This window comes from Zosterops lateralis (genome assembly GCF_965231275.1).
Source record: "Zosterops lateralis genome assembly, chromosome: 9".
NCBI lineage: Eukaryota > Metazoa > Chordata > Aves > Passeriformes > Zosteropidae > Zosterops > Zosterops lateralis.
The window spans coordinates 24,761,290-24,786,552 of record NC_139769.1 but is presented as its reverse complement, the minus strand read 5'-3'; the positions used below and the strand labels follow the sequence as shown (position 1 = coordinate 24,786,552).

Below are 25,263 nucleotides of genomic sequence, written 5' to 3'. Positions count from 1 at the left end.
AGGCTGTGCAGCACCAGCAGTGCTCTAACCATGGCTTTGATCAGCAAAAGTAAATCATAAACTGTTCTTTTACCTGTCACCTCACAGGTCAGGGTAACTCCATGCTTCTCTTTCACTTTCACATCTTCCAGTGCATTTTCCCCCACAATCCCTGGAGGCACTGCAACAGGCAAGGATACAACATGAGCATGGATTCCTCGCAACACTGAAATACAAAAGCCTGCTTGATGCTGCTGCTAGGAGGGATGAGCCCAGGAAAACAAGATTAGGAAAACAAACTCACCACTATTTGTGTTCGGTTACACAGTAACTGCCATAAAAACCCAAGAGCAATATAGCAGATTCCCAAAAAGTGGATACTGTGCCACAGCTTATCAGTGTTGTCCACAAATAGAGCTAATTCCATATGGGAATGAACATGCTACATAGGTCTAAAGGCACCTTGCTGAGGTACAAATTACATTTCTCTAGGAAGTAAAAGATAAAACCCCTAAAATACCTATCCCACTCCCCAAACAGCCAACCCAAGGCAAGGAAACTCCTACTGTATGGCTGATGTGGCTAACATGTTTCCAAATTATCCTGGTCAGCTCGTGCTTTTGGTTGAGGAGGGCAGATTATGAGTGTGCTGGGGAGTAGCTGTGCTGGTTAAAAACTGTGATCAATTTTTTTCTTTCAAGACAGATGCATTCGTAGATCAGGCCAAAAGAAATTGGCACTACAAGTCAAAGTAGGCATGGAGTGTCACAGGCTGAAAAGAAGACCTGTAGTTATTAGAAAGCAGCTCCATCTCCAGAAGATATTTTGTAACAAAAATGTCAGAGTAAGAAGTCAGATTTATGCTTTAATAATCCTCCAAAATGCAAACTTTCAGCCTAGATAGAAGACCTAAGAAGAAAGGAATTAAAATATATTTAGCAGCTTATTTGTGGTCTAGCTCGTTGCTGGAAGCAAACATTTTATTAAAGTAAGAATCATGGAAATATGTAGAATTCACTGTCAACAGAGGCAAGAATGTCACACCAGATTTCTGATAACTAATGAAGGGTTGAAACTGGAGTGAAGGAAACAGATGGGGGGAAACAAAACTTAAAATCATAAAGCTCAGGACTTAAGTCAGGCCAGAAGTTACTTGTATTCATAAACAAAGACGGCAAATTTGACTCCAAAATAATACAGTAAGTCATCAACACATCTTAATTTCAAAAATATGGCAAAGCCACACCAAACCCTTTTCAAATATATAAATATTGTGCTTGTTACACCAAGCTCTGCCTGCAAAATGCTGTGCCTCCTACAATAACCCAGAAAAATCCTGGGATGTCTGTGTACAGTTCCCACTGACAGTGACTGGTGAGGATTCTGTGCCACTGTCAGGCCCCATTCCAGTGACTTTCCTCTAGAAAGACAAAGAAATCACTGGGGGGAGGAAGAGAAGACTGAACAATGGAATTTTCCACTGGAAACCAGCTTCACCGAGCATTTTTTTTCACGGAAAACATAGCCTATGCAATAGAGATTCCCAGAACCCTCAAGAACACCCTGCTACTAAAACCCTCCAAAGAAAACAGTCTGACAATGAATGCTTTCCAGTGTTTACCCATCTCTTCTATTCTACCACACTTACACTTCCATGAGCTCATCAAATAAACATGAACTGACTTGAATGGGAGTTATCATTTACAGGCTGAAGGCAAGGGAAGATGAGGGTGCTCAGAACCTCAGAGAAAGGAAACTGAGAAAAAAATTCTACACAGAAATACTGAGAGAAAACCTGCACTGTGCCAGGCCTGACAGTTATTGATAAAAAATAAGTTACTAAGCTGAAAAGTAGGGTTTTCTGGCGAAAATACTGATTTGCAAAACTAAGCAATGTGATAAAATAATACATTAATGATTCCAAATAGCATTTAAAGAGCCTGTTGGACAACTCCTGGTCTAAGTACTCAGCATCTCATCAGCAGGATCACCCCCTACCACATTGGTTTATTTCTTTTGTCATACTAAAGGCTCTGTTGACTGAGTATTCAAGTGCTGACTGTATGGGAGTTGGGATTGCTGATCCTGAAACTGGAGAAGGCTCTGGGGAGACTTTGGAGCCCCTTCCTGGAGCTGGAGAGGGACTTTGAACAAGGACTGAGGGACAGGACAAGGGGGAATGGCTTCCTACTGCCAGAGGTCAGGGATAAATGGGATATTGGGAAGAAATCCTTCCCTGTGAGAGTGGGGAGGCCCTGGCACAAGGTGCCATCCCTAAAAGCAGCCAAGGCCAGGCTGGACAGGGTTTGGAGCAACCTGGGATAGTGGTGCTCATGGGAGGGAGGTGGGGTTAGAATGAGATGTCCTTTAAGGTCCCTTCCAACCTAAACCCTTCCAGGTTTCTATGATTCTCTGTAGAAGAAGCTTCTCTTCACAACCTGATTTTCTGTCCCTGGTATCAAAATCACTTATTTTTTTCCCTAAGGAATGGGGGGGTTGGCATAATATTTCTTTAAATACTAGCAAAGTATACAGAATACCCTCCCCTTTACTGTACAAACCCCTCTCTTGTGCTGCCCCAAGCCTGAGCAGATACTCACCCAGGACAGAGAGGTGGAAGTCCTTCCTGGCCTCCCCTGCAGCGTTGGTCACCACACACGTGTAACGTCCCTCATCCGCCACTCCTGCGGGGCTGAGCCGCAGTGTCCGGCCCCCTGAGACAGCCACAACAGCATCAGAGTCCTGCTCTGCCACCCAGCACCACCCCAGGGCTGGGCAGGGCACACACACCCTGCTCTGCCACCCAGCACCACCGCAGGGCTGGCAGGGCACACACACCCTGCTCTGTCACACCAACACACCATCCCAGGGCGGGCAGGGCACACACACCCTGCTCTGTCACACCAACACACCATCCCAGGGCTGGGCAGGGCACACACACCCTGCTCCACTGCAGGGGATTCATGGAATGGCACTTGGGATGTGGCAGAAATGCTGTGCTTACAACACACACTTCTGGTCAGGAAACTGGGACAGCACACAGTGCCTCAGACAGCAGAGTTTCCACTCCCAAAAGTGCTTTGCTATTCTGAAGTTCTAGATGAATATTCAGGAAAATTAATAATGCCTCATCGGTGCTTTTTATGTGTGTACACACAAAAATAAGCTTATTTCTATAAACACCTTGTGTATAAATACCCCTTAAGGTATTTTCATATGTATAGATAAGGTATAAAATTCCACTTCTCCCTTCTAGCATTTGCATTAATTGTGCCACCAATAATAATAATAGCACTGGTTTACACGCAGGGGTTTAAAAAAGAACAGATTCTCCTTAACTCTGTAGTTGTCAAGTCACCTTTGCACAGACATGTTTGTTTTAAAGGAAGATTTGCAAGTATGTTTGACCAAAGATCAGGAATATCCCTGCTTTGCCATCACAGAGTAACTTCTCTTTCCTTGCTTTTTGGCTGAGGAACAGCAGAACAGACATTAGGGAGCATTTGAGTGTGACGCCAAAGGTAGCAGCCAGCCTGCAGCTTTTCCCAGTTTCTGGTTAGCAGCTCTCCTATCAGCAACCATCTCCTCACCCACCCAGGGCAGCTCCTCCCTGTGGCTATCACTTTTGGGACACAGCCCAGAGAGTGATGATCCTGGTCATGCACTTGGAGGAACAAACTGCTGAGCTGGTTACTGGATCTGCCTCTGCCCAAGGAATCCTGCCTGACTGAGGGAGGCTCAGGTCCTCCAGCCTCGTGTCTCCCTGATCCCTCCTCCCATCCACCCCTGCACAAAGCCAAAGCAGAAGCAGAAACCTGCCTGCAGGAGACTGTGACCTTTCCGGGCATCACACACCAGAGCACACCCAGCCCTCCAGTGCTGAGGCAGGACAGATTTTCTACATTTGGCTAAACAAAAGCCCTGCTGCTCCTTCCCAAAGCCCATGTGCAGCTTTTAGGGCATGGGCTGCATGGGAAGCAGGTGGGTACAGTGGATTTTTTTTTCTTTTTTCCCAGAAGATATGCAGGAAAGATCATCAAAAGTAAATATCAGTATCTGGACTATGCTCTCAAGCACTGGGTGGGGTTGTTGGGGTGTGCAGGGCCAGGAGTTGGACTGGATGGCCCTTGTGGGTCCCTTCCAGCTCAGGATACTCTGTGATCCTATGATCTGAATTTACTGGCTAAAAGCTGCCAGCAGTGTGGCCACACACTGAAATTATCTACAATGCCAAGTATGTTTTCAATCACCAGAACCAAAATCGCGCTTTGACAAAGTATTTAACACCAAAACTAGAGGAGGGTGAGTTTTTTTTGTTTTTTACAGCTGTACAGACACAAAAAAAGTTCCAACTGCTGACTGCAGTTCACTACCACAACGTGCAGCTTTATGAAGCACAGAGTTTGGAGGAAAACAAAGCCCTGAGCCCTGGCGTGTTTCCCCTCCCACACAGCCAACATCCAGAGACAATAAACATCTTTTTGTCTCTCCCTTCCTGACTCACAATCCAGGAGGTGAGATTAGTGTGGGTGTAGAAAGCAACAGACAGGATAGAAACAATCAAGCCCAGAAGATGTTATTTTTGTTGATGGCAACTTAACATGGAAGGGAATGTAGAGCAGCCCCCAGAGCCAGGTTTATACTGCGAAATAATCACACACCCACTCCTTTTTCCACACACCATATGCAAAAATGGGAAAGCAAAGGACAGGAGGCCTTGTAATCTGTAACATTAAAAGCTGCACTCATTAAAATATCCAGAAGCTTATCAGCTTCAAATACAGTCCTAGCTGAGCTCCTAAACACCTTCCAGCTCTTCACCTGTCTGATAGTTTTCTTAGGTTCACAATGCAGGCTTTGCATGGTGGCTATACAGAGTATTAGAAACTGCATCAAAATTTATTGTCATAAGATTTCTACTTGCCAGTGGCAAACCCAAGGTCAAAGAAACAACACGGCCAGAAATGCTTTTACATGAACTCATCTCTGAGGTTCCCTTTGGTTTCATATACAGACCCCTAGAAATTAAAAATGTGCTTTGATTTTTGTCATTTGTTCTTTCAAAGATTTTTGCCTCTTTAAATGGTAAAACAACTGTGAAGAGGAAGAAGTGGAGAAAAATACATAGGAGAGCTAATGAAGTGTATTTCTGGGCATGACAAAGTGAGATGTTGCCATCTGCCCTCCAGCTTTTGTACCTGAGAGGATTCGCACGGAGCCATTCAAGGTGATGGGCAACCCATCCTTGAGCCACGTTATTGTTGGCAAGGGAATTCCTGAGGCTTCACAAACCAGGGAGATGGGATTCTTCTCCACAGTGCTGATGTTTTCAGGCAGCTGCAGGTAACCACCAATACTTGGGGGAACTACAGCAAAGAGTAAGGAAAAGTTATACTTCATAATAAATACAAATTAATTTTGCTTACAAAATGTTGTGTCACCCAAATATTGGTTTACTGAGGACGAGCAGCAGGGGGTCTTGGCTAAACCTTAATTTCTCTCTCCAACAACAGAATATTTCCCACCATGACACTCACTCTAATCTCACATAAAATTGTACCATATCCTGGTTATTGGACAATGAAGCAACTCAGGGTAGATTGACATCAACAGAAAGAGGGCTACAATTTTAAAATATCCAGGAGTAATAAACTTGGATTTGGGCTTTTCCTAACACCGCAACAGGAGCTGCATCCCCTGCAGCAGAGATCCAGGAGGTGCACTGAGCTCCAGACCACTGCTTGCCCACCCAGGGGTGAATTTCCAGGAGCCCAGGTGGCCCGCACTCACTGTGGACGCTGAGGTCGTATTTCCTGTCGGCCAGCCCGGCGGCGTTGGTGGCCACGCAGACGTAGCGGCCGGTGTCGGACACCCGGGCACGCTCCAGCCGCAGGACCCGGCCCCCGGCCAGCACTGCCACATCCCTGCCACTGCCCAGAGCCCGCCCATCCTTCAGCCACATCACTGCTGGCTCAGGAATGCCCTCAGCCTCGCACTCCAGGGAGATTTCGCTTCCCTGGGTGACGATGACCTCCGACGGATGGGGACTGCTGTTGGATATAGTTGGTCGAGCTAGGGAAGAACAAGAGACACAGTGAAGGAGTCAACTGGACACTGCAATTCACCTGCTGCTGATTGATTTTCCAGAGCAGCAGGGCCATAAAAGGCAAATCACCTCCTCTTCCCCTCACCCAACAGCAAAAACTAAAAATGTTCTTTAAAATGTTACCTTACAAGCAATTTTTTAAATGCAAACAAGAGAAAAAATTAAATTAAAAAAGACTGCTCCAGTACTGTCAATCCCTACAGATTTTGGAAGATCTTTTTCTCTGTGGGATTATTTAAAAATACCTCCTTTTATTCCTAACAAAAATACAGTAAAGTCTAAGGCAATGAAGGGAAATCTAAGTTCAGTCAGTTGTCATCACTTCTGCAGCTTGGGAACAAGACTAAAGGGGTTATGTCTGTAGACTGTGCACTTTCAACAGGGATATGCAATGTCTTGGTCAAGCCACTGGTTCAAATTGCCAAAACTTTAATGACATAACACTCTTTGAACTACCTCTAAACTGTCCTACAGCCAGTACTCCGTCTCTGGAAACCCTGCAGCTCAACATCACTGCCCAGCTCACACTCCCATAACATTACTGCAGAACTGGTGAACCGTGATCAGAGTTTTCCTGGCACTTACTGTACACTTGCAGGCTGTACTCTTTGGTGGCACTCCCAGCCACATTTGAAGCAATACAGGTGTAAGATGCAGCATCAGACCTGTCAGCAACCGCAACCTGGAGCTGTCTGCCCCCAGACAGCACCCGCACCCTTCCCGATGGCTCCGGCACCACAGGAGAGCCTGCAAGAGACCTTCTGTCACATAAAACCACACAAGTGGCCAGGAGCAAGTGAAAATCATGTGGTGTGAAGTCCACTGGCTCATTCAAAAGGACTGAGTTGCACAATTGCCCATTTTAGAAGTATTCTGTAAGAGTTTTCCCAGAGAGCAGGAACTTGGCACAAGCAGATCCTGAGGACTTTCTGTATTAACCACTGACTTCATGGGATACCCTGAGCTAAAGCATATTGACTCTCCCTCACATCCATCCAGACTTTGGAACATCTCCACTGAACAGAAAGCTTAGCACTTTCAGTAAAATGTGACTCATTTTTCAGTGTATAATTGTCTCAGCCAGCACAGACAGCACTTAGAAATGTATAATTCAGGTTTCACACCATCTGTGTGTTGTGTGTCACAGGCTTCTTTGCAGGAAATCCTCAGCAGAAATGTGACAGCAAACTCCCACTGCATTCTCTTGAGCACATTCTTCATTCTTGGAGACCTCAGATTATCCATCTTCATCTTTCCAAACTGCAGGGAGACTTCATGACAGAAGGAATGCACCTGCCATGGATACTTCTAACAAGCCTAATCTTTGTTTCCCTCTTGTGCATTTGAAATCCTCTCTACAAAGTGCACCAAATGTCAAACATACTGAAAAATATACTCCTCTTCCTTTCTAAATGCTTTTCTAGACTTTGTAGCAGGTTTAAGAGTCCCTCCTGCCATTAGGTGTACACACATTAGCCTTGCAGTGCATTTAGATGCCATGCAAGGCCTTTCTGGCTTCCAAGAGACAAGGTTTAAAAACAGCTTCCTGTTCTCTGAGAATGTTATGCATTGGAAAAAGTGTTCTGTAATTAAAACCTGCTCTTTCCATGAGCCAAAATTAATTAAAGCAAGGACATACCATATTGAATTGTGCTGCTTAGAAAAACACAAATATAAGTAAGATTGATTAATAACACAAGTATTACCACACTGCAAGAGTTAATTACCTTATTTTGTCTTATATTCTGTCCCCAACAGTGTCAATGCTTTACAGAAGGTGCTGAAAATAGCTGGCTTTGTGTGCCAATTCCTAAAGAGGTGTTTGGCAATGTAACTTTAACCCCTAAAACAAAAGGTATGCAGACTAGTCTTGAACAAGATGGGATGAGAGAAAGGGTTTGGTGAATCCCCAAAGCAATTACTACAACTACATGCATCTCCACCACTTGGCAGGATGCCATGGCTGCAGATTTAAAACCAGCTCAGAGAATCTGTGTTGTGCAGTGGATCACAGGGCAGAAACTCAACTCCACCCTAAAGGATTCCCACTGACCCTGGCCCTGACATCTGGGATCCACAAGCAAGTCTTAAAATCCCAGAATGGTTTGGGTTGGAAGGGACCCTAAAGATCATCTCATTCCAACTCTCTATCATGGGTCCAAACACCTTCCACTTGCTCAAAAGACATCTATCCTGGTCCAGAACACTTCCAGAGATGGGGCAACGTGCTGCTGTCCTGTTGCCCCATGGTAAATAAACATATGAAGTGCTCCACAGTTCATTTTTGTCAACTGAGAAATCTCAGCACTGCACTTCTCTTGCACCTTTAGAAACACCTAATCCAAGCACAGGTGAGACAGAGAGAAGGGAATAATCTACTCCTGGAGTTCACTTTACTCAAGATCAGGACTGTGCAGATATCTGCACATTTGAGCTCCTCAGAACACACCATCCAAACTGTACACAAGATGAAAAGAAAACCCAGCAGGCCAGAATTATCCCATTTGCTTTATTAAACAGACAACTGGAAGTTACCCACCATTCTTTTTCCAGGTGAGACTGGGTGGTGGGATGCCACTGGACTCACAGACCAGGCTAATCAAGCTCCCTTCAGTGACTGTCAGCTGAGAGCTGTCATCCGAGCCAGAAATACTTGGTGACACTGCAAAGAAAAGCCAAATAAGTGCAGCCCTTGAAATAACACATTATCAGCCAGCAGTAAACCCCAAATGACCCTCATACAAATCTCTCCTATTCAGCTCTGAAGCAATGACAATGATTGTCTCCCCAGTGCTAACCAGGCCCTGGATAGGGAACAATACGCTTGGAATGGCTGCATCCATCCTTCTGGGCTCTAACTGTAATGCACACACTTTATTTTGGGCTGCCTTTAATGGACTTCACTGAACAAAGCTGGTTTGGGGAACTTTGTCAAGTGACTCCAACTCTAAGAGCCTGCCTCATTCATGGCCTCAGCTAATAAACCCACAGAGATCATCATCAGGGACTTTTAAAATTCAGCCTACATTTTTCCTTTGAGTTTTTCCTGCATCAGCACACTGGCTGCCACATCCAAGGCTATGGGTCCCACCCCTCTGACCACCCTCCTGCAACAGAGGGATTGCTTTGTTTACAGCTCTGTGACTCTAAACCAGCTGCAGACAAAAGGGGCCAGTATTTTACTCTGATTCTCAAAGTCTTAAAGCACTTTAGTTCAGTCCCTAGAGAAGGGCTAATTACCTCTTAGGAATCAGGGAATCATTTTCATCAGATGAAAATAGAGTAGGCAGAAACCAAAAAAGAGCAGAGAAGAATTCAGGTTGAACCTGGCAAATAAAATCTCCCAGGTGAACAACTTACGCAGCACTTTTTTAATGCATGTGACAATAGCCAGCTTCTCCTTCTGACACCTCCAGCTCTCCAGCAGCAACCAGATGTGTGGGGTTTGAAACAACACTGCTAAGGGCCTTATGGTACTGACTGCTTTATCCTTCATTTGTCCTGCTTCCAGCAGAACAAGCCTGTGCTATTCTCTTCATTAAACTCATTGGCTGGCTCCTGGATACACACTAATCCTCAGAAGGATACATTTCCTGGATTTAGAATGTCAAAATATGGCAAAGAGGACTTTGGGTGCTGGGGCATAAATGAAAACTGTAATTCCAAACAATTATGCACACATGGTTTTTACAGGCAGCTTGTGTTTTTTATCAAGCTTATCCCATCCAAGCTGCAAACTAGCAAGGAATTATCCCTCCACTCCAGCAAAGGTCTTGTGCAAAAGTCTAGGAGAGAGAGAGGAGAGCAGAGGTTGACCTGCACAGTAAATGGTATTTGTTTCAGCATGGGAAAATGGCATGGTACTACAACATCCATGTCTAACTTAAACGCCATGAATGGGTCTTCTAATAATGACAGACTTGAAATCTGTACTGAAAAATGTTATTTTAGTGTTACAAACCTTTATAGGTAATTCTAGTCGTGTGACTCCAAAGCGAGAAGTTGATTTATAAGAGTAAAACAGGGACGTTTTGATTTGTATATGAGAAGAAAATCATGGTGCAGAAAATCCCCTCAAAAGTAATTATTAAAATAACGTCCTAAGCCACATTCATCATAGAGCCATAGAAAACAATTATTAAAGTTGTTTTTATGATTCAGCACTAATAAGTTTGTAGAGCAAATAAAGCTAGGTAAGGCAGCTTTTATTTATCTGAATTTCCAATGCTTCACATTTCAATAGGTGGAAAGTTGGTATGTTACTCTAAATGGCATTAAAGCTATGGATCCAAACCCGGGCATTTTTCATAGAATCAGAGATCCCAGAATGGGCTGGAAGGGACCATCTTGTTCCAACCCCCTGCCATGAGAAGAGATGCCCCTCACTACTTACAGCTCTCACTACTCTCATTCCTGCAAGCTCAACAAAGGCCTGTGGAGCAACTGGCATTAATTTAGAACTAAATTAAATCAATTTGAAAAATGCGTGCACTGTCTTGGTCCTGTTCAAGTACAGCAAATACAACAACAACTCCCTGTACAAGTCTCAGCAACCGAGTGTTGATGAACTACAGAGGATTTCAGTGTCTCACATCATAATTCAGCTCTGAGCTTCATTCCCATTTCTGGAATAAGTTTAATAAATCTTACCCCAAATATTGACGTTATAGTTCTTCTCAGTTTTCCCAGCAACATTAGTTGCTTCACAAGTGTAGCGTCCAGCATCCTGCACTTGAGCTCCTTCAATCTGGGGACAAAAGAAAGCCTGCGTTTCTTTTTCCTACATAATTATTCATTAAATGTGTAGGGAGAGCGGGGGCTCAGGTTTCAGTTTTATTTTTTACATATGTCTCCCTGAATATTAATAACAGAGCATGAATGCAGCAAGCTCTGTGCCCAGACAGCAGGGTCTCTGACATCCCTCCCTCCTCACTCCCTGCTGCCCCAGAGAGCCCATGAGGCTGCAACTCCGCAGGGAGGAAGGCCAGCCCTCTCTGCCTGCCCCGTTACCTTCAGCACGCTGCCATCTGCAGAGATGCTCAGGCCCGGCTTCTCCAGCAAGGGCCGCCCGTCGCGGAGCCAGGAGAGGCGGGGCGGGGGCACGGCGCTGCCGCGGCACCGCAGCTCCAGGCTCTGCCCCAGCAGCGCCGACACGTTCTGCTCCTCGCCCGCGATGTCCGGGGGAACTGCACCGACACAGCACACCCCTGGTTACCTCGGGAAAACCCTCCGAGACCATCGAGTCTGACCGTTCCCCAGCATTGCCCCCAGGGGAAACATCCACAGGTCTTAAATCCCTCCGGGAATGGCAACTCCACCCCTGCCCTGGGCACCTGTGCCAGTGCCTGACTGTCCTTCCTGTGAAGAAATTTTTTCCTAATATCCAACCTGAACCTCCCCTGGCACAACCTGAGGCTGTTTCCTCTTGTTCTATTGCTCAAACCAAGGGACCTTTGGGCACTGAAGATTTCCCAGAGCAAACATAATGTGGAGTTAAGGGACTTAGCAGAGATAAAATTACACACCTTCAGTTACACACAACTTCAGTCTCCTTTATACCACAAAACCCACAATAATTATTTTTGTTATTTACAGAATATCTTCTGCACAAAACACACACTAGTGAGGTATCAGAAAAATCATAAGTGTAAGCCAAGGTTAGCAAAAAACCTCCTTGAAACGTAGCTAGAAAGGAAGATCCCCAGTATATAAAAATGGGGGAATGCATTCCTGCAGAAGGAAAAAGAGCTGCTGAGTGGAAAAGCTCACAAGATAACAATCAGCCCCAGAAGCTGAAAATGTCTTAAACTGTTCCACACAGTGCCAAGAAGGATACTTGTCTTTAAGGAAAACTCTAATTTATAGAGAATTTGTCCAGAGATGGCCAAACACAGCTGACAGAGTAAGAACTTACATGGTTGACAAGCAAGTCACTGGGTTAATGGCTTAATCAACAAATCATAATCTACAATTAGCTCATGTATCAGATTTGTGTGGGATCTACTATTTATTGCAGTTGTTGGCTCTGAGCACTATATTTATATTTGTCCTGCAGTTCAGTGATAATCTCATTATTACACTATTATTTCCAAATCATACACTAGAAAATCTTTTGAAAGGAAAGTTTTCTGTGTAGAAATAAAAAACCCCAAAACACTGGACATTTCAATTGAAACCCACTAGGTGTTCTTGAACAGTGTCAGGATTTAAGAAAACACATCTTTTCCCCGTTTTTAATTTTTGTGTTTCCACAAGAAGAAAAAATGACTGAGAAGGAAACTGAGAATTTAACCTTGAACACAACAAGTCAGCAATTTTCCATGGGGAAAATGTTCATGGCTGGAGTCAAAAAGAACACAGACAAAATATTGCCCTCCAAAAAGCTGACCAAGATCAAATCTAAGAACCTTTGTTGTCACATATCCTTTGCCCTTTAGTTTTAGGATCCATGACCCCAGACACTGAGAGTCTGAGTGCACAGAACCTTGAGGTGAGAAGGGAGGCAGTGGGACTGTCTCTGAGAACAAGCACACTGGGTTAATCACACACAGGAGACCAGAATGTGTCCCAAAGTGGCACTCAGGGGACAGCAAGACAGCTCTCGAGGTAGCCTGAAAAGACCAGGAACAAACAAGCTTTGTGTTTCTTGCCCAGGAAGCACAGAGCAGAGCTGCTGATTTCACAGTTTGGAAATAATTTAGGGAAAAGCCTGGTCCCTGTGGATAAGCAATATAGTAAGTGAAAAAAAATAAAAATCTGCTATTCTTTTTTTCTTTCTAGAACTTACAAAAGTCCAGATTCTTTATGAGTATTGTGGAACTGAGAATTGGAAGCTGATCCATTCCTGCAGAAGGCAAATTTATTTCCAAAGGCTATTCAACCAATTATTTTTCCTCTCAGCTCAATGAATTGAAATGTGCTCAAAAGGAAACTGAGTTTATGACACAGAGACAGACACTAAAACATTTATTTCTGAAGGAATGCAAAATTAATCTAATTATGCTCACAGTAACTGTAAGAAACCGAGATGGTTCCAGCTCCTGGCTCAGTGCACATTTCCAACCCAACTGTAATTTGGGGTAGACTCCAACTCTACTCCAAATTATTTTCCTCCTGTGGCTTCTTAATTAGATTGCCCTTATGAGGCAAGTCTGAAGAGCAATATTACTTTTTGGTGACAGCCTCACTCAAGCTGGTCCTGCAGCTGGGCTCAACCCTGGCCAGCTTCTAATACAACACTAATTTTAAACATACACAACTCCTAACTCTTTTCATTTCCTCCAGCTAAAATGGACAGAGGTTCCAGAAAATAAGAGGAATAACGAATATATCTATGTTACATTACAAAGACATACACACCTGTCCTCAAACACCAAAGGAGACCCTGATATTCATTGTTCTAGACATATAATGTTCCAGCCTATATTAATTTGGGCTCACTTGCCACAGCAGAGTCCTGGGTTTCTGAACTGCCCCTTCCAGATGCAAACATCAGCGCTACCCTAACCAAGGGAGACAATTCTGAAAGCCAAACTCAGGAACAAATACCTTGGCCAGCTGCCCCTGCTTAGAACACATCCAAACTCCTAACTTTTCTCACAAGGTTTTCCACATGGAATTGCCATAATGCTGGAGACTGGCAGAGTTCACTGACTTACTGAAAGCAGAAGCAAAACCACAAAGGTGCCTCAATTCCAAATGCCTCTCTTCACATCTGGTACTGTAACATTTCTAAAGCAAACATAAGATTATTGTTCATCCTCATTTCACTGCTGGACAAACCCTCTGAGCTGTCCAAGGGAACTCAAAACCTGCTCCAGCCACACTCCCTGCTGGCACAGCACCCATGGCTCTGAGAATGCAGCATGGGGTGACCTCCTGGTACAATAAAGACAACAGAGCACTGGCCCCAAGAATATCTCTCACCTGGCAGATCTACCTGAGATCTGTGTTTGTGTTTTTACACAAACACTTATTTTATTTTGTCCTTTGTAAATGAGCTTTCATGCATTAAACTTGTAAATTCATTGCTGCAGTTAGACTTCTTCAAGAATACACAGAAGAACACACCTACAGGCTTTAGTAAATGAGGGTGGATGTGCATATATATGTTTTAACTTCCATTCACACACCCCTCCTCCTTACCTGGCCTTCTTATTACAGGCTGGGACTATTTCTACTCAGTGCCACTCAGGGTCTGGGCTCAGTGTGTTAAATTAAAACCTCAAGAAGAGCTCTCACAACCAAAAGACAGACATTTGTCACTCACCATGAACACGGAGGTCGATGTCCCTCTGGCTCTCCCCCGCAGCGTTGACAGCCACACAGGTGAATGTCCCCGTGTCACTGAGCTGGGCACTGGGCAGTGCCAGCACCCGGCCCCCCGACAGCACCTGCAACAGGAGCACAGCACCTTCAGCCACACCCCGGGGTCAAACACAGGCAGGGGGAGCTCTTAGGGCTCATTTCAAAATGAAACACTTGCTTTGCCACAGCTTCCCACCATCTCCCTGCACTCCAGTGTTCTCTTTTAATGCAGACTGGCAAAAGCAGAACTCTAACTTCATGCCAGTCCCTAGGAATTGCTGGCATTCTCAAGACTTTGCAGGATCCCACCAGCTTCAAACATGCTGTCACACCTTTCGTCTGTGCCCTGAGCTGTCCTCACAGAACACAAATTCTACCTCTTCCCCTTCAGATTATAAAAATCAATTTCCAAAAACCAACCACAGCCTCTTGGTTACCTCTGAAATATCTTCTTCAATCAGAGGTCGGTTTTCTTTTCTGAATTACCACAGAGCTGTGTAATGAGCTCCCCAGATCTCTTCATCAGAGGAATTTGGTCCAATTTCCTCTTCTTCCCAGTAATTGGAAAATTTGTTGATGCAAACTTACTTAGTATGACATCAGCTGAAAGGACCACTTTATTTCAATATATCTCTGTCTTCCACTTCACACACTACTGGAGCTAAACTCACCCAAACAACCCAGAGCAAAAGGCCTTATATTATTATTCCAAATCCTCCAACTTATTCTCTTCCATTAAACTGCATTAACTTAAAAGCTTCCTCCCACAACAGGGAGCACCACAGAGCAGGATCTGACCCTGGTACCTGGAGTCCATTGCTGACACTGGACACAGGGCTCCCATCCTTCAGCCATGTCAGGATAGGGGCAGGGATGCCTCTGGCTTCACACTCCAGTCTCACTGGATTATTGACCACTACTGTCACCATGTTACTGCTGCCAGAGATCGATGGGGGGACTGAAAAAAAACGCACAGAAAAAGGGCTGTAACAGCTACATAAGAGTATTAATCACAATGAAATTAAATAGGCTGTCTAGTTTTGGATGTTATTTCTGTTTTCTCATGTTATTCCTGCTGAACTCTTGTCACATCTTTGCTCTGTGCCAGATCCTGCTCTTCCCTAGCATGAGCAGGCAGATAACTGCAGTGAAACTACTGTGAGCAAGGTATGTGGGACTGGGCCCACAGCCCAGAAGACAGCTGTGAAGCCCAGGAACCACACCATAAAGCCAGAAAATACTCCCTCAAACTTTTCTACTATTCCATTTAGACCTTGTGAAAGACTTTAGGACTGGTGGGGATTAATGAAAGGAGTTTACCATATAAACCACATGAAGCAAATCCATACACAGAGTGATAAATGGCAGAGCATATGGAAACGTTTACCAGATTAGACTGGAAAACATCTGCCTTTCTGATGACACAAAACATTGCAATGGAACATCTAAAGCACTTACTCTAGGCACACAGTCTAGCAAATGTTGTAGGGCTCTGGTAGAAAGGGAGGCAAGAACCATTAAAAAAGGAAGACGTTCCGTGTACTAGGAGAATCAAAACTACTCTATTTGCTCCTACCACTAATAACTAAGTGATGAAGTTTAAAAGTCAGTATCAGATGAAAACTTAATGCTTAAAGTCACTCCTGCAAAGAGATGAAAATGGTGGGAGCTATTTATATATATATCATCCTGTGTGAGGAGAGATAACATGTACAAAATTCTGCACTGAAAATAAGATTCATTAATGAATTTAGCAACCTCTTAGAGCCTGTAACTCAGGTTGTGGCTGCCCCATCTCTGAAAGTGTCCAAGGCCAGGCTGGACAGGGCTTGGAGCAACCTGAAATAGAGGAAGGTGTCCCTGCCCATGCCAAGGGGTGGAAGTGGATGGGCTTTAAGGTCCTTTCCAACTCAAAAATGATTGTGATTCTCCTCACTCATACATACATTTCAGTAATAGCAGTAAGGGCAGAAAAAAGGCACAGGATTTCATAATTTTGTAATCTTTTCCCCACATATAGAGTTCCTCCTATTACAGTGCAATGGCATTCATTGTTCTCAAATGCCTGACAAAGCTATAGTGGGGAAAAAGAAGTGAAAAAATTAATACAATGAAATCCTATGAATTCTAACTAAACTGGAATTCCACCTACTTCCTCCAGTTGGCCTGCCTGGTTCCATTCAGTGTTAAGTCTGCAGTATCGAGCATTGTTCTTAATGCCAAGAAGATTTGATAACACTATTGACAACAGAAATTATGAGTAAGACCAGTAGTTGACTGAGGCAGGTGCTCATGGAAATCTAGAGCAGCCTTTCCATAAATGCAGGACAACTTTTAGCACTTGGTATTTGAGCCTGCTCTCCATTAAGGAGTCATTGCTTCCACTGATAAAGAGGGCAAACCCTCTAAGTTTTGTCTTCTCAAACTCATAAACTTTAAGGACAGTGGATGATAAACCTGTGGATGATGAATTCCAGCACTGTCAGCCTGGCAGGACACCAGCTGAATGAAGCAGGTTCATGGACAGGAGTTTGATGCAATTAGTTCTTTTGATGCCATTAGTGGCTGCAACTACACATACTCTGTTCCAGAAGGGGAAGCTCTGTGCCCCTCTAGAAGGGGAAGTCAGAAAATTTTAGTTTCCTAGAAAACTCTGGACATGTTTGCTGAAATTCCACCGTCCCTAAAAAAGACACACATCTACTGACGGGTTATTTTCCGTTTAACCAGAATAATGACCTTAGCTCTAAGGATTTCCTGGGGATTAATCAGTGGGTGGGGTTAATTGCCTTTGACTGTGTCTTGTGCCATCAGTTTTTCCCATGATGGTCATTAAATCAATGGAAACACACTGCCCAGGTCATTAATTAACATTCATAGGAACTATATAGTGGGTGTGCATCTCATCTGTGCCAAATTTGGGCCACACTTTTGCATGGAAGACTCCCACAGAAAACCAGCTACATGCACATGCATGTATCAAAGATAAGAATTTGGATTATGGCCACATCCAAAAGCCACTGAAATCACTGGAAAAGCTCCAGTTGGGCTTTTGCTCAGGTGTCTCATGTCAGCAAACACCCACACTTCCACTTCATCTTCTTAGACACAGCATATTTTTCTTTAAAACTCCTGGATTATGAAAGAACATTTGATCTGTGTCCTTTGCCTACTGTAAGCATCAAAGTCACCTACAACAAACTCCAGCAACTGCCAGGTCCTCCAAATTGCTCAAGTGATCCCTTAAACAAAATACCTCTTCCACAAATTCATTCTTCCTAGAAATGCCTTCCCTTGGCACATTTTGCACATTCAAAACATCTATTCTAATGTCAGTGAGAAAACAGAAGAGTGAAGAGCATGGAGTGCCAGGACAAGGGGGGATGGCTTCCCACTGTCAGAGGGCAGGATAAGATGGGATATTGGGAAGGAATTCCTGGCTGTGAGGGTACTAATGGCCCTGGAATGGAATTCCCAGAGAGGCTGTGGCTGCCCCTCGATCCCTGAAGTGTCCCAGGTCACACTGGATAGGGCTTGGAACAACCTGGCATAGTGGAAGGTGTCTCTGTCTATGGCAGGGGGTGGCAATGGATGGGCTTTAAGGTCCCTTCCAGCCCAAACCACCCTGGGATTCTGTGATCGTGTGACGAGTGACACCAAGTCTGTTAAGCAGACTGGAAAATTAGGAAAGCAAAGGTGAAGCCTGCATGTATTATTCCTAAGTGTCACAATACAAGGCAAGAGGAAACAGCCTCAAGCTGTGCTGGGGGTAGGGAGGTTAATTTGGATGTTAGGACAAGTTTCTTAATGGATAGGGTAGTCAGACACTGGCACAGCTGCCCAGGGCAGTGGTGGGGTCCCCATCCCTGGAGGGATCTAAAAGCCATGTACACGTGGCACTTGGGGACACGGGTCAGTGGTGGCCCTGGCAGCAGTGGGGGAACAGCTGCACTCAACGCTCTCAGAAGTGTTTCCCAAGCCCCAGCAGGGACAGCTCCGTGGTTGTGCACTCACCATGGACCTGGAGGCTGTAGAGCAGCTCGGCCGTGCCCGCAGCGTTGGCAGCCAGGCACCTGTAGAGGCCGGAGTCGGCCACCTGCACGGCCGGGATGTGCAGCACCTGTCCCCTGTCCCCCAGTGCGCGCCCGTCCTTGGACCACGACACGGCTGCGGGGAGCAACGGGGACACGTCAGTGACAGTCCCGACAGCACCACAGAGCTGCCACACTGCCCACCCCAGCCTTCACACACACACCAACCTCTAGCACTCAGCTGCAGTTAATCATGATTGGGGACAACAAAATGTAACAGAAAATTAGGAAATAGGAAGATTTGTACAAAATATTGACTGTGCCCCACAATTCAACAGGAAATTTGACACTATCATCCACACCCCCCATGTATTTATGGAAAAGTGTTCTGAAATTGAGACATTATCACGCTAAGCAAATTATAGGAAATTTACTTATCTTACACAAAGGTGAAGAGCAGCTGTTTAAAACCACACAAAAAATATGAAGGCATGCCTGGCCATGGCAGGGGGATGGAATGAGATGAGCCTTCAGGTCCCTTCCAACCCACACCATCCAGGGATACTATAATACAGGGGATCTAATCCAGGGATTCTATCATGTGTATCATTGTTTTTTACCTTTTACCCTAAATTATCATTACATTAAACTGAACTACCTGGGACAAAGAATCAAAACATTAGCAACCATATCAAAGTGCAACTGGCAGGTCAAAAAACTGAAAATAAAGAGCAGAAAACTTGGTGTTACTGCAGAAGAAAATTTTATAGGAGGTTGACAACCAAGAAAATCTGCAGATTTTGCATCTCAGCCAAAAGATGGCACCATTCATCAGGAGAATGGGTCACTGAGGCACCACTGGCTGGCACCACTTCACTACTCAGATGAAATTACTGCTCATGGAAGGATTATCTGTCATTCACAAGGGGTTTTGGGGAAAGAATCACACCCACTAAGTGCTCTGGCCTGACTGATAGACAAGACTTGCACATTGCTTCTCTCTTTTCCAGAGCTGTGCTCTCACTTTCCTGACTCATGTTATATCTTGACAACAGGATGTGCCATTGCATCACACCAGGGGTAACCAAACTGTTCTTATTCATAAATTATCTGTAATCCATCGTTTTAATTGTTTGTTCAAAAATAACTGAAAATTTGAAGGATAAAAGGAGAAAAAAAATTAAAATAAGTGTAAAATAGATATAAAATTCTTATGCTTTTATAACATTTTACTTCCTCAATATTTTAGGGTTTTTATATAAGTATAAATATTCTACAAAATAATACTTTGCTGTGAATTAATTCCTAAAAAGGCAGAAAAGGAGAAGCTGGATGCACATCTGAAATGTAATAACATCTTTCTTCTGAAAATGTTGCTATAATCAGCAAGAGAATAATTTGCTATATTAGATGTAAGCTCTTAGTAACTACTCCCTCTGTTTCAACTCTACAACAATTAATACAGAAAAGTGCTCTCATAATCATATGTCTTTTTATAACTTACCAAGTAACAAAAAACACACATTAAAGAAGTCCTAGACAAGGGCACACTTGACAGGTACACTCAATCCATGAAGTATTTCAGATCTGCCTTACACTAACAAATACTGAACTGACAGGAGATAAAAGTGGATGTGTTTAAAGCTCATTCAGTAGAAATCAAATGGTGCTCTTGCCTGTGGACAGGGCATCACAAGGGAATAGTTTATCCTTGTGATGTGTTTTCATTCATTTATCAGTGGGGATCACTGAATTCCTCAATCCTTCCTCCACATCAGCCCATACACTGACATTTCCCATCACACAGTTTCTAGATGGTTTAAAATCATACAATTAGCTCCCCATTCAGCATATTCATTACTTTCCAAAAACACACAAAAGTGAAACCCTTTATGAGATGTTCCCCAAGGTGCACATGGATACCTGGCAGAGGGTTCCCAGATGCTCTGCATTCAAGATGGATTGGATTATTCACCACCACTGTTTCATTTAATATTTTTCCTGCATCTTCCAGACTGGGTGGTTCTGGAAAAAGACAAAAGCAGCAGGTTTTCATTAATTCAGCCATGCAGCTAGCAGAGCATCCAATCACAAAGTCATCTACCCTCAGAGAAACTTTGGGCAATGAGTTGCACAAGCTTCAACTGTTGAGGGACCAAGGAATTTCTCCAGAAAGTTAATCTCTGAAATGGGAATACTCTCTAATTTATATAATCTCATTAGTGATAAAAGGAATAAAACATTATTTTTGTTTGTTTTTTTTTCAGGAAAAATGGAACTTAAAGTAGATTTCCAAGTAATGGGCACACAACACAGATCAGCAATTCTTTCTTGTGGCAAGCTTCTCTCACTTCACCTGGTGATAGTAGACTGAGTGGACTAGAGAGCTTTTACCTTCCTGAAGTTCAAAAATCTGAAACACAACAGAAATGCTAGAAAATGTTCAAACATGAAGACTGACAGCAAAGGAGAGCTTTATGAGCATGGGACTAACACTGAAATTAGTTGTGATGCAATTATGACAGTCTGAATGTGGCTTCTCTTTTCAAGTCCCATCCACAGACACTCTGCAACCCCTCCTTGCTTCAGTTGAACATTTTCCAGTTAATAGCTTGGTTTGGCAATAAAAGTCAACACAGCAATACTCTGTGAGAATATTGACACAGTCTATTCCTGTACCTCCTGAGGATTCCCACACCTCCTTTGAGGACTGGGTCACATCAGCAATGCACAACACTCCGTGACCACTTCTAAGCCAAATATACATAAATTATGGTTAGAGCATTTATTAAATTCACACGCAAACGTCAGCTTCTCAAGTTTCCCTGATTCTTTTTATACTGTTTTCAGCTGCAAAAGAAAATTCCTTTTAAACAGGCTGAAAAATCCCCTCACAAGAAAATGTTCCTTTCTCAAAAAAAGTTACTCCTGTAAAAATTCCCTATTCCTCAAGGTCACGGGGAATACCAATATACACCAAAAGCTTGGATGAAATTCGTAATGCCAGCGGTAGTATATTACACATTGATTCAGAAACACAGAGTATCCTTCTGAGGGGTGGGTTAGTAGGAATGTGTTTGGCTTTTTGGGATACTTCTGAGCAACAGAGGTACCTGGAAGGACAGTCATTCATTTATTTCCATGTCCTTTGGTATTAGAGGAGAGAGGCCAGTTTTTGCCCTCACTCCTTATTAAAAGAGTGTGACAGAGAAAGAGAACTGAGAGGCAGATGTGCAGAGGCAGGAGAAAAGCCAGAGCCAAGCGAGCCCAGGTGCCAGAGCTGGTGGACAGCCCCGTTAGGCGGCGTTACCGTGCACATTGAGCCGGGTGTGCTGCTGGGCCTCCCCCGCAGCGTTGGTGGCCACGCAGGTGTAGAGGGCAGCATCTCCAGGCAGGGCCTTGTCAAGCTGCAGGACACGGCCTGAGGCCTCCAGCTGTTCCCAAACACAGAGAGGAGCCGTGTGACACCACTGCCCGTGTGACACCACTGCCCCCAGCACAGCCACTCGGCAGACATGGCCGGGCTCACCCCCTCCCAACCCCGGCTCATGGAACCAGGAAACTGCTGGGTTTAGGGATTTCAGTGTCCCTGGGACACCAGCACCACAGGTGTGAGGAGAGCTGGCTGGTGAGGGGGAGGCAGGCAGAGGAGACTGCAGGCAAGGTGCCAAAAAACTGCTCCAGCCATGGGAAATCAAAGCCACTGCAAGCACTCATCCCTGAACATGTGAGCACTGGGGAGGGCTCTTCATGGAAAGGCCAGATCTCACCAGGAGAAGGGAATTACAGGTAGCTGCTGCAGTGATTACGGAACAGCTCAGCTAATCCCACCTCACAGGGATCAGTGGCTAGAGCCACCTCACAATCAGCAGATAATAATTTGACCTTGAAAGGCAAAGTACAACTGGAAAGAGACAGATTCTGAATTTCCAGTCATGGACTCTCCTGATATGAGGTGTCCAGTGGGATTGAGTCTACTGAACGCTGCTATTATCTGAGACACCATTCTAATCAGGTAAAAAGCCCCTCACTCTGCAGAATGGATCTTAAGCATTTTTGTATCACAGTGTGAGGGAAGCAAAAGGAAAATAAGCACTAACATGTATAACTTACAGCAATTATCTTCCATGGTTTGGATCCCATGAAAGAATCATGCTTACTCTGATATTTCCCCTGGCTGTGTTTACTGGCTGTCCATCTTTTAACCAGGTTATGGAAGGGCTGGGGATGCCACTGGCTATGCACTGCAGTGTCACAGGCTTGTGGAGCACAACTGCTCTCTCAGAAGGCCCAGATGATTTAATGGTTGGAGGAACTGCAAAAAGCACCAAACACAAAAATGATGCTTCATTTAAACATGTACATTTAAATATACAGAAGCAGTATCCCAGAGGTAAGTGCAGCTTTACTTCTTCTTCCAGATCTAGTGGAAGGTGTCCCTGCCATGGCTGGTGTCCAACCCAAACCATTCTATGATTCTACGTCATCTAATCTTCCCTCCAGTTTTTCAACCTGCTAATGCAAATAAACATTCATAGAAAGTTTGAGCACCTTCTTGCCAGCAATCTGAAATAAAAGCAGTCTGCTGCTTCCTGCCCACCTTGAGTAACCTACCATGCACTGTAACATCAAATTCCTTCTCATATTCTCCCGCCTTGTTCGCAGCCACACATTTATAGCGGCCACTGTCTGACACTTGAGCTTGAGAGATGACAAGTTTCTGTCCATTTAATAAGACCTTGTGTCCAGCCTCCTCTCCAACTGGTTGTCCATCTTTGAACCACCTACCAAAATAAAGTTCCATTTCAGTTGTCAGTGAAAGTAAGATCAACCATAATCTTAAAACATGTACAATTCTATTAAACAGGATGCCTCGGTAACTTTGTTTGAATTTTTAGAGAAGTCTGGAAGTGTCAAGTTGTATTCCCCCTTGTGTGAGTGCCATGGACTGAAGGGTTTATCAGAAGGGAGTATTGGGAAACAGCCACTAAAGACAGTGTCAGAAAGGTGATAGTAGATACCACCAGAGGCAGAGGAACCTCCAAAGCAAAAGCAGTCATGGGTGTTAGAAGAAAAAGTCACATTAAGTTGCATTAGCAAAGGACTTAAAAGTTTTGTCTGCTCTTGTTTTCTATCCTCATTACCAGGACATGGATATTGGCACAAAAAAATGAACTACTTTAAAATGAAATTCTGATGCTGCCAAGTGAGTGCCTGATGGTGGCTATCAGTGGAGCCAGGAGTTTGTCCTTTACTCATAAACCACCACTGATTAACACAGGTGGCTCACCTAGCTCACCTAACCAACTAGCAGATTTATTTGGATTATTTCTACTCTCATACCAGTGCCCTTACGTGATAGTTGGTGAGGGTGTCCCTCTTGCTGAACAATCCAGCTCCAAAGGGGTATGGAGAATCACAATGTAGTCCAAGGGCGCATCCCCACCTTCCACAAATGGTGGCACTGTAAGAGAGAAAAATCCACCAACAGAAACATTTACACTTCAGAAATATCAAACAAGTCTCTCCCAAACAGCACTGTAAACACACACTGATTCATTACGAACCACTGTTCCTTTTTGAAAGGGAAACATCTTGCCCAGTGACATTTTGTGGCTTCAAATCACTGCTCTCACTTTTTTACTGTTTCTTGTTTGGTTGGGTTTTCCAGATTCAGAAGAACCTTGTGAATGGGCAGGAAGTGGGGGAGGCTTTTAGCACCCTCTGTAAGCAGGAGAAAACAAAGGTGCAGAGGATCCTCCTCCAGATCCTCTTCATCCTGTCTCATCCTCTCTGGGAAGGAAGCACTGCCACACAGCTCCTCCACTATGAAGACCAGTGATATTTACCAGCAGAAGGGATGCTCTACATCTGCATTCAGTATTATATTCAAGTGAGCAAAACCTAAAAATCAGTTCTTTACAGTTCTCTTCCATGTCAGGAGAAGACCTCAAGACATTCAGAAGGGACTGCTGAGACACAGACTGTGATAATGGATTCAGGGGATACAGAAAAAAAAAAGGGGTTTTTTTCAGTATAAGGTTCAAAGCTTGGACAACACAACTCAAATTCAAAGAAAGATGTCCTCTCCCAGAAGTAACTAGTAAGTTATATCTTTTAATGGATTTCTGTGATTTTCTTCTCTGAAGACAAGTAAGAAGAATTTTACAGATTACTGAGAATTATATTTGCACATGCACAAAAATGCTTCAAGAACTAACATGAAAATACAAGTGTTCAACTGTCCTGTAGCCCTGGACAGAAAAGCTGTGAAGTGCCCAGGTTCAGCTAAATACAGAGCATGATTAACTGCTCTTAATATATTAATACCAACAAAAATAAAACCATAGGTTTAATGGAACTTTTCCATCTTAAGTTTATGGGAACCTGATAAATCTGCAGTTCACACACCTAAGATTTCAACGTCATACTTGATTTCTTGTTCTCCAGCTATGCTTGTGGCCACACACCAGTACTGGCCCTGGTCAGCCTCGACAGCATTCAGGATCTCCAGCTGCTTCCCTCCAGCCAGGACACGGATCTTGTCACTTGCTTTCACAGGAACCCTGTCTTTTAACCAGGTCAGGAGAGGGGGAGGGTTGCCAGCAGCGTTACACTCCAGCATCAGGGAATTCCCAGCAACCACCTGCCTGCTCTGGGCTGTGTCAGCATCACCCTCGATCACTGGAGGAACTGCAGAAAGGGAGAAATATATTGCAAGTCATTAATTCTGTAGCCAGAAAACATTTTAAGAGAAAATGAGTTTGTTCCACCCACTCTGGCTCCACTTGCCATCATGTCACGGAAAATTTCAGGTGAGAATTTGCTGCTGGGGCAAGG

At 44.1% G+C, this 25,263-nt stretch overlaps 1 protein-coding gene across 1 annotated transcript in view; it reads right to left on the bottom strand.

Annotated features, from left to right (window-relative positions):
• The window catches only part of HMCN1 (hemicentin 1), a gene marked incomplete at its 5' end in the record, with an annotated part of 164,720 nt that overhangs the window by 53,621 nt on the left and 85,836 nt on the right, over positions 1-25,263 (bottom strand). Inside the window, 17 exons of the mRNA XM_083867070.1 lie at positions 74-160; positions 2,580-2,693; positions 5,178-5,345; positions 5,770-6,051; positions 6,671-6,832; positions 8,625-8,747; positions 10,736-10,832; positions 11,096-11,271; positions 14,355-14,478; positions 15,199-15,350; positions 18,407-18,559; positions 20,347-20,448; positions 21,734-21,857; positions 22,584-22,738; positions 23,038-23,207; positions 23,779-23,887; positions 24,835-25,116. Coding sequence (XP_083723196.1) covers positions 74-160; positions 2,580-2,693; positions 5,178-5,345; positions 5,770-6,051; positions 6,671-6,832; positions 8,625-8,747; positions 10,736-10,832; positions 11,096-11,271; positions 14,355-14,478; positions 15,199-15,350; positions 18,407-18,559; positions 20,347-20,448; positions 21,734-21,857; positions 22,584-22,738; positions 23,038-23,207; positions 23,779-23,887; positions 24,835-25,116 — 2,580 coding nt within the window. The remainder of the gene's footprint in view (positions 1-73; positions 161-2,579; positions 2,694-5,177; positions 5,346-5,769; positions 6,052-6,670; positions 6,833-8,624; positions 8,748-10,735; positions 10,833-11,095; positions 11,272-14,354; positions 14,479-15,198; positions 15,351-18,406; positions 18,560-20,346; positions 20,449-21,733; positions 21,858-22,583; positions 22,739-23,037; positions 23,208-23,778; positions 23,888-24,834; positions 25,117-25,263) is intronic.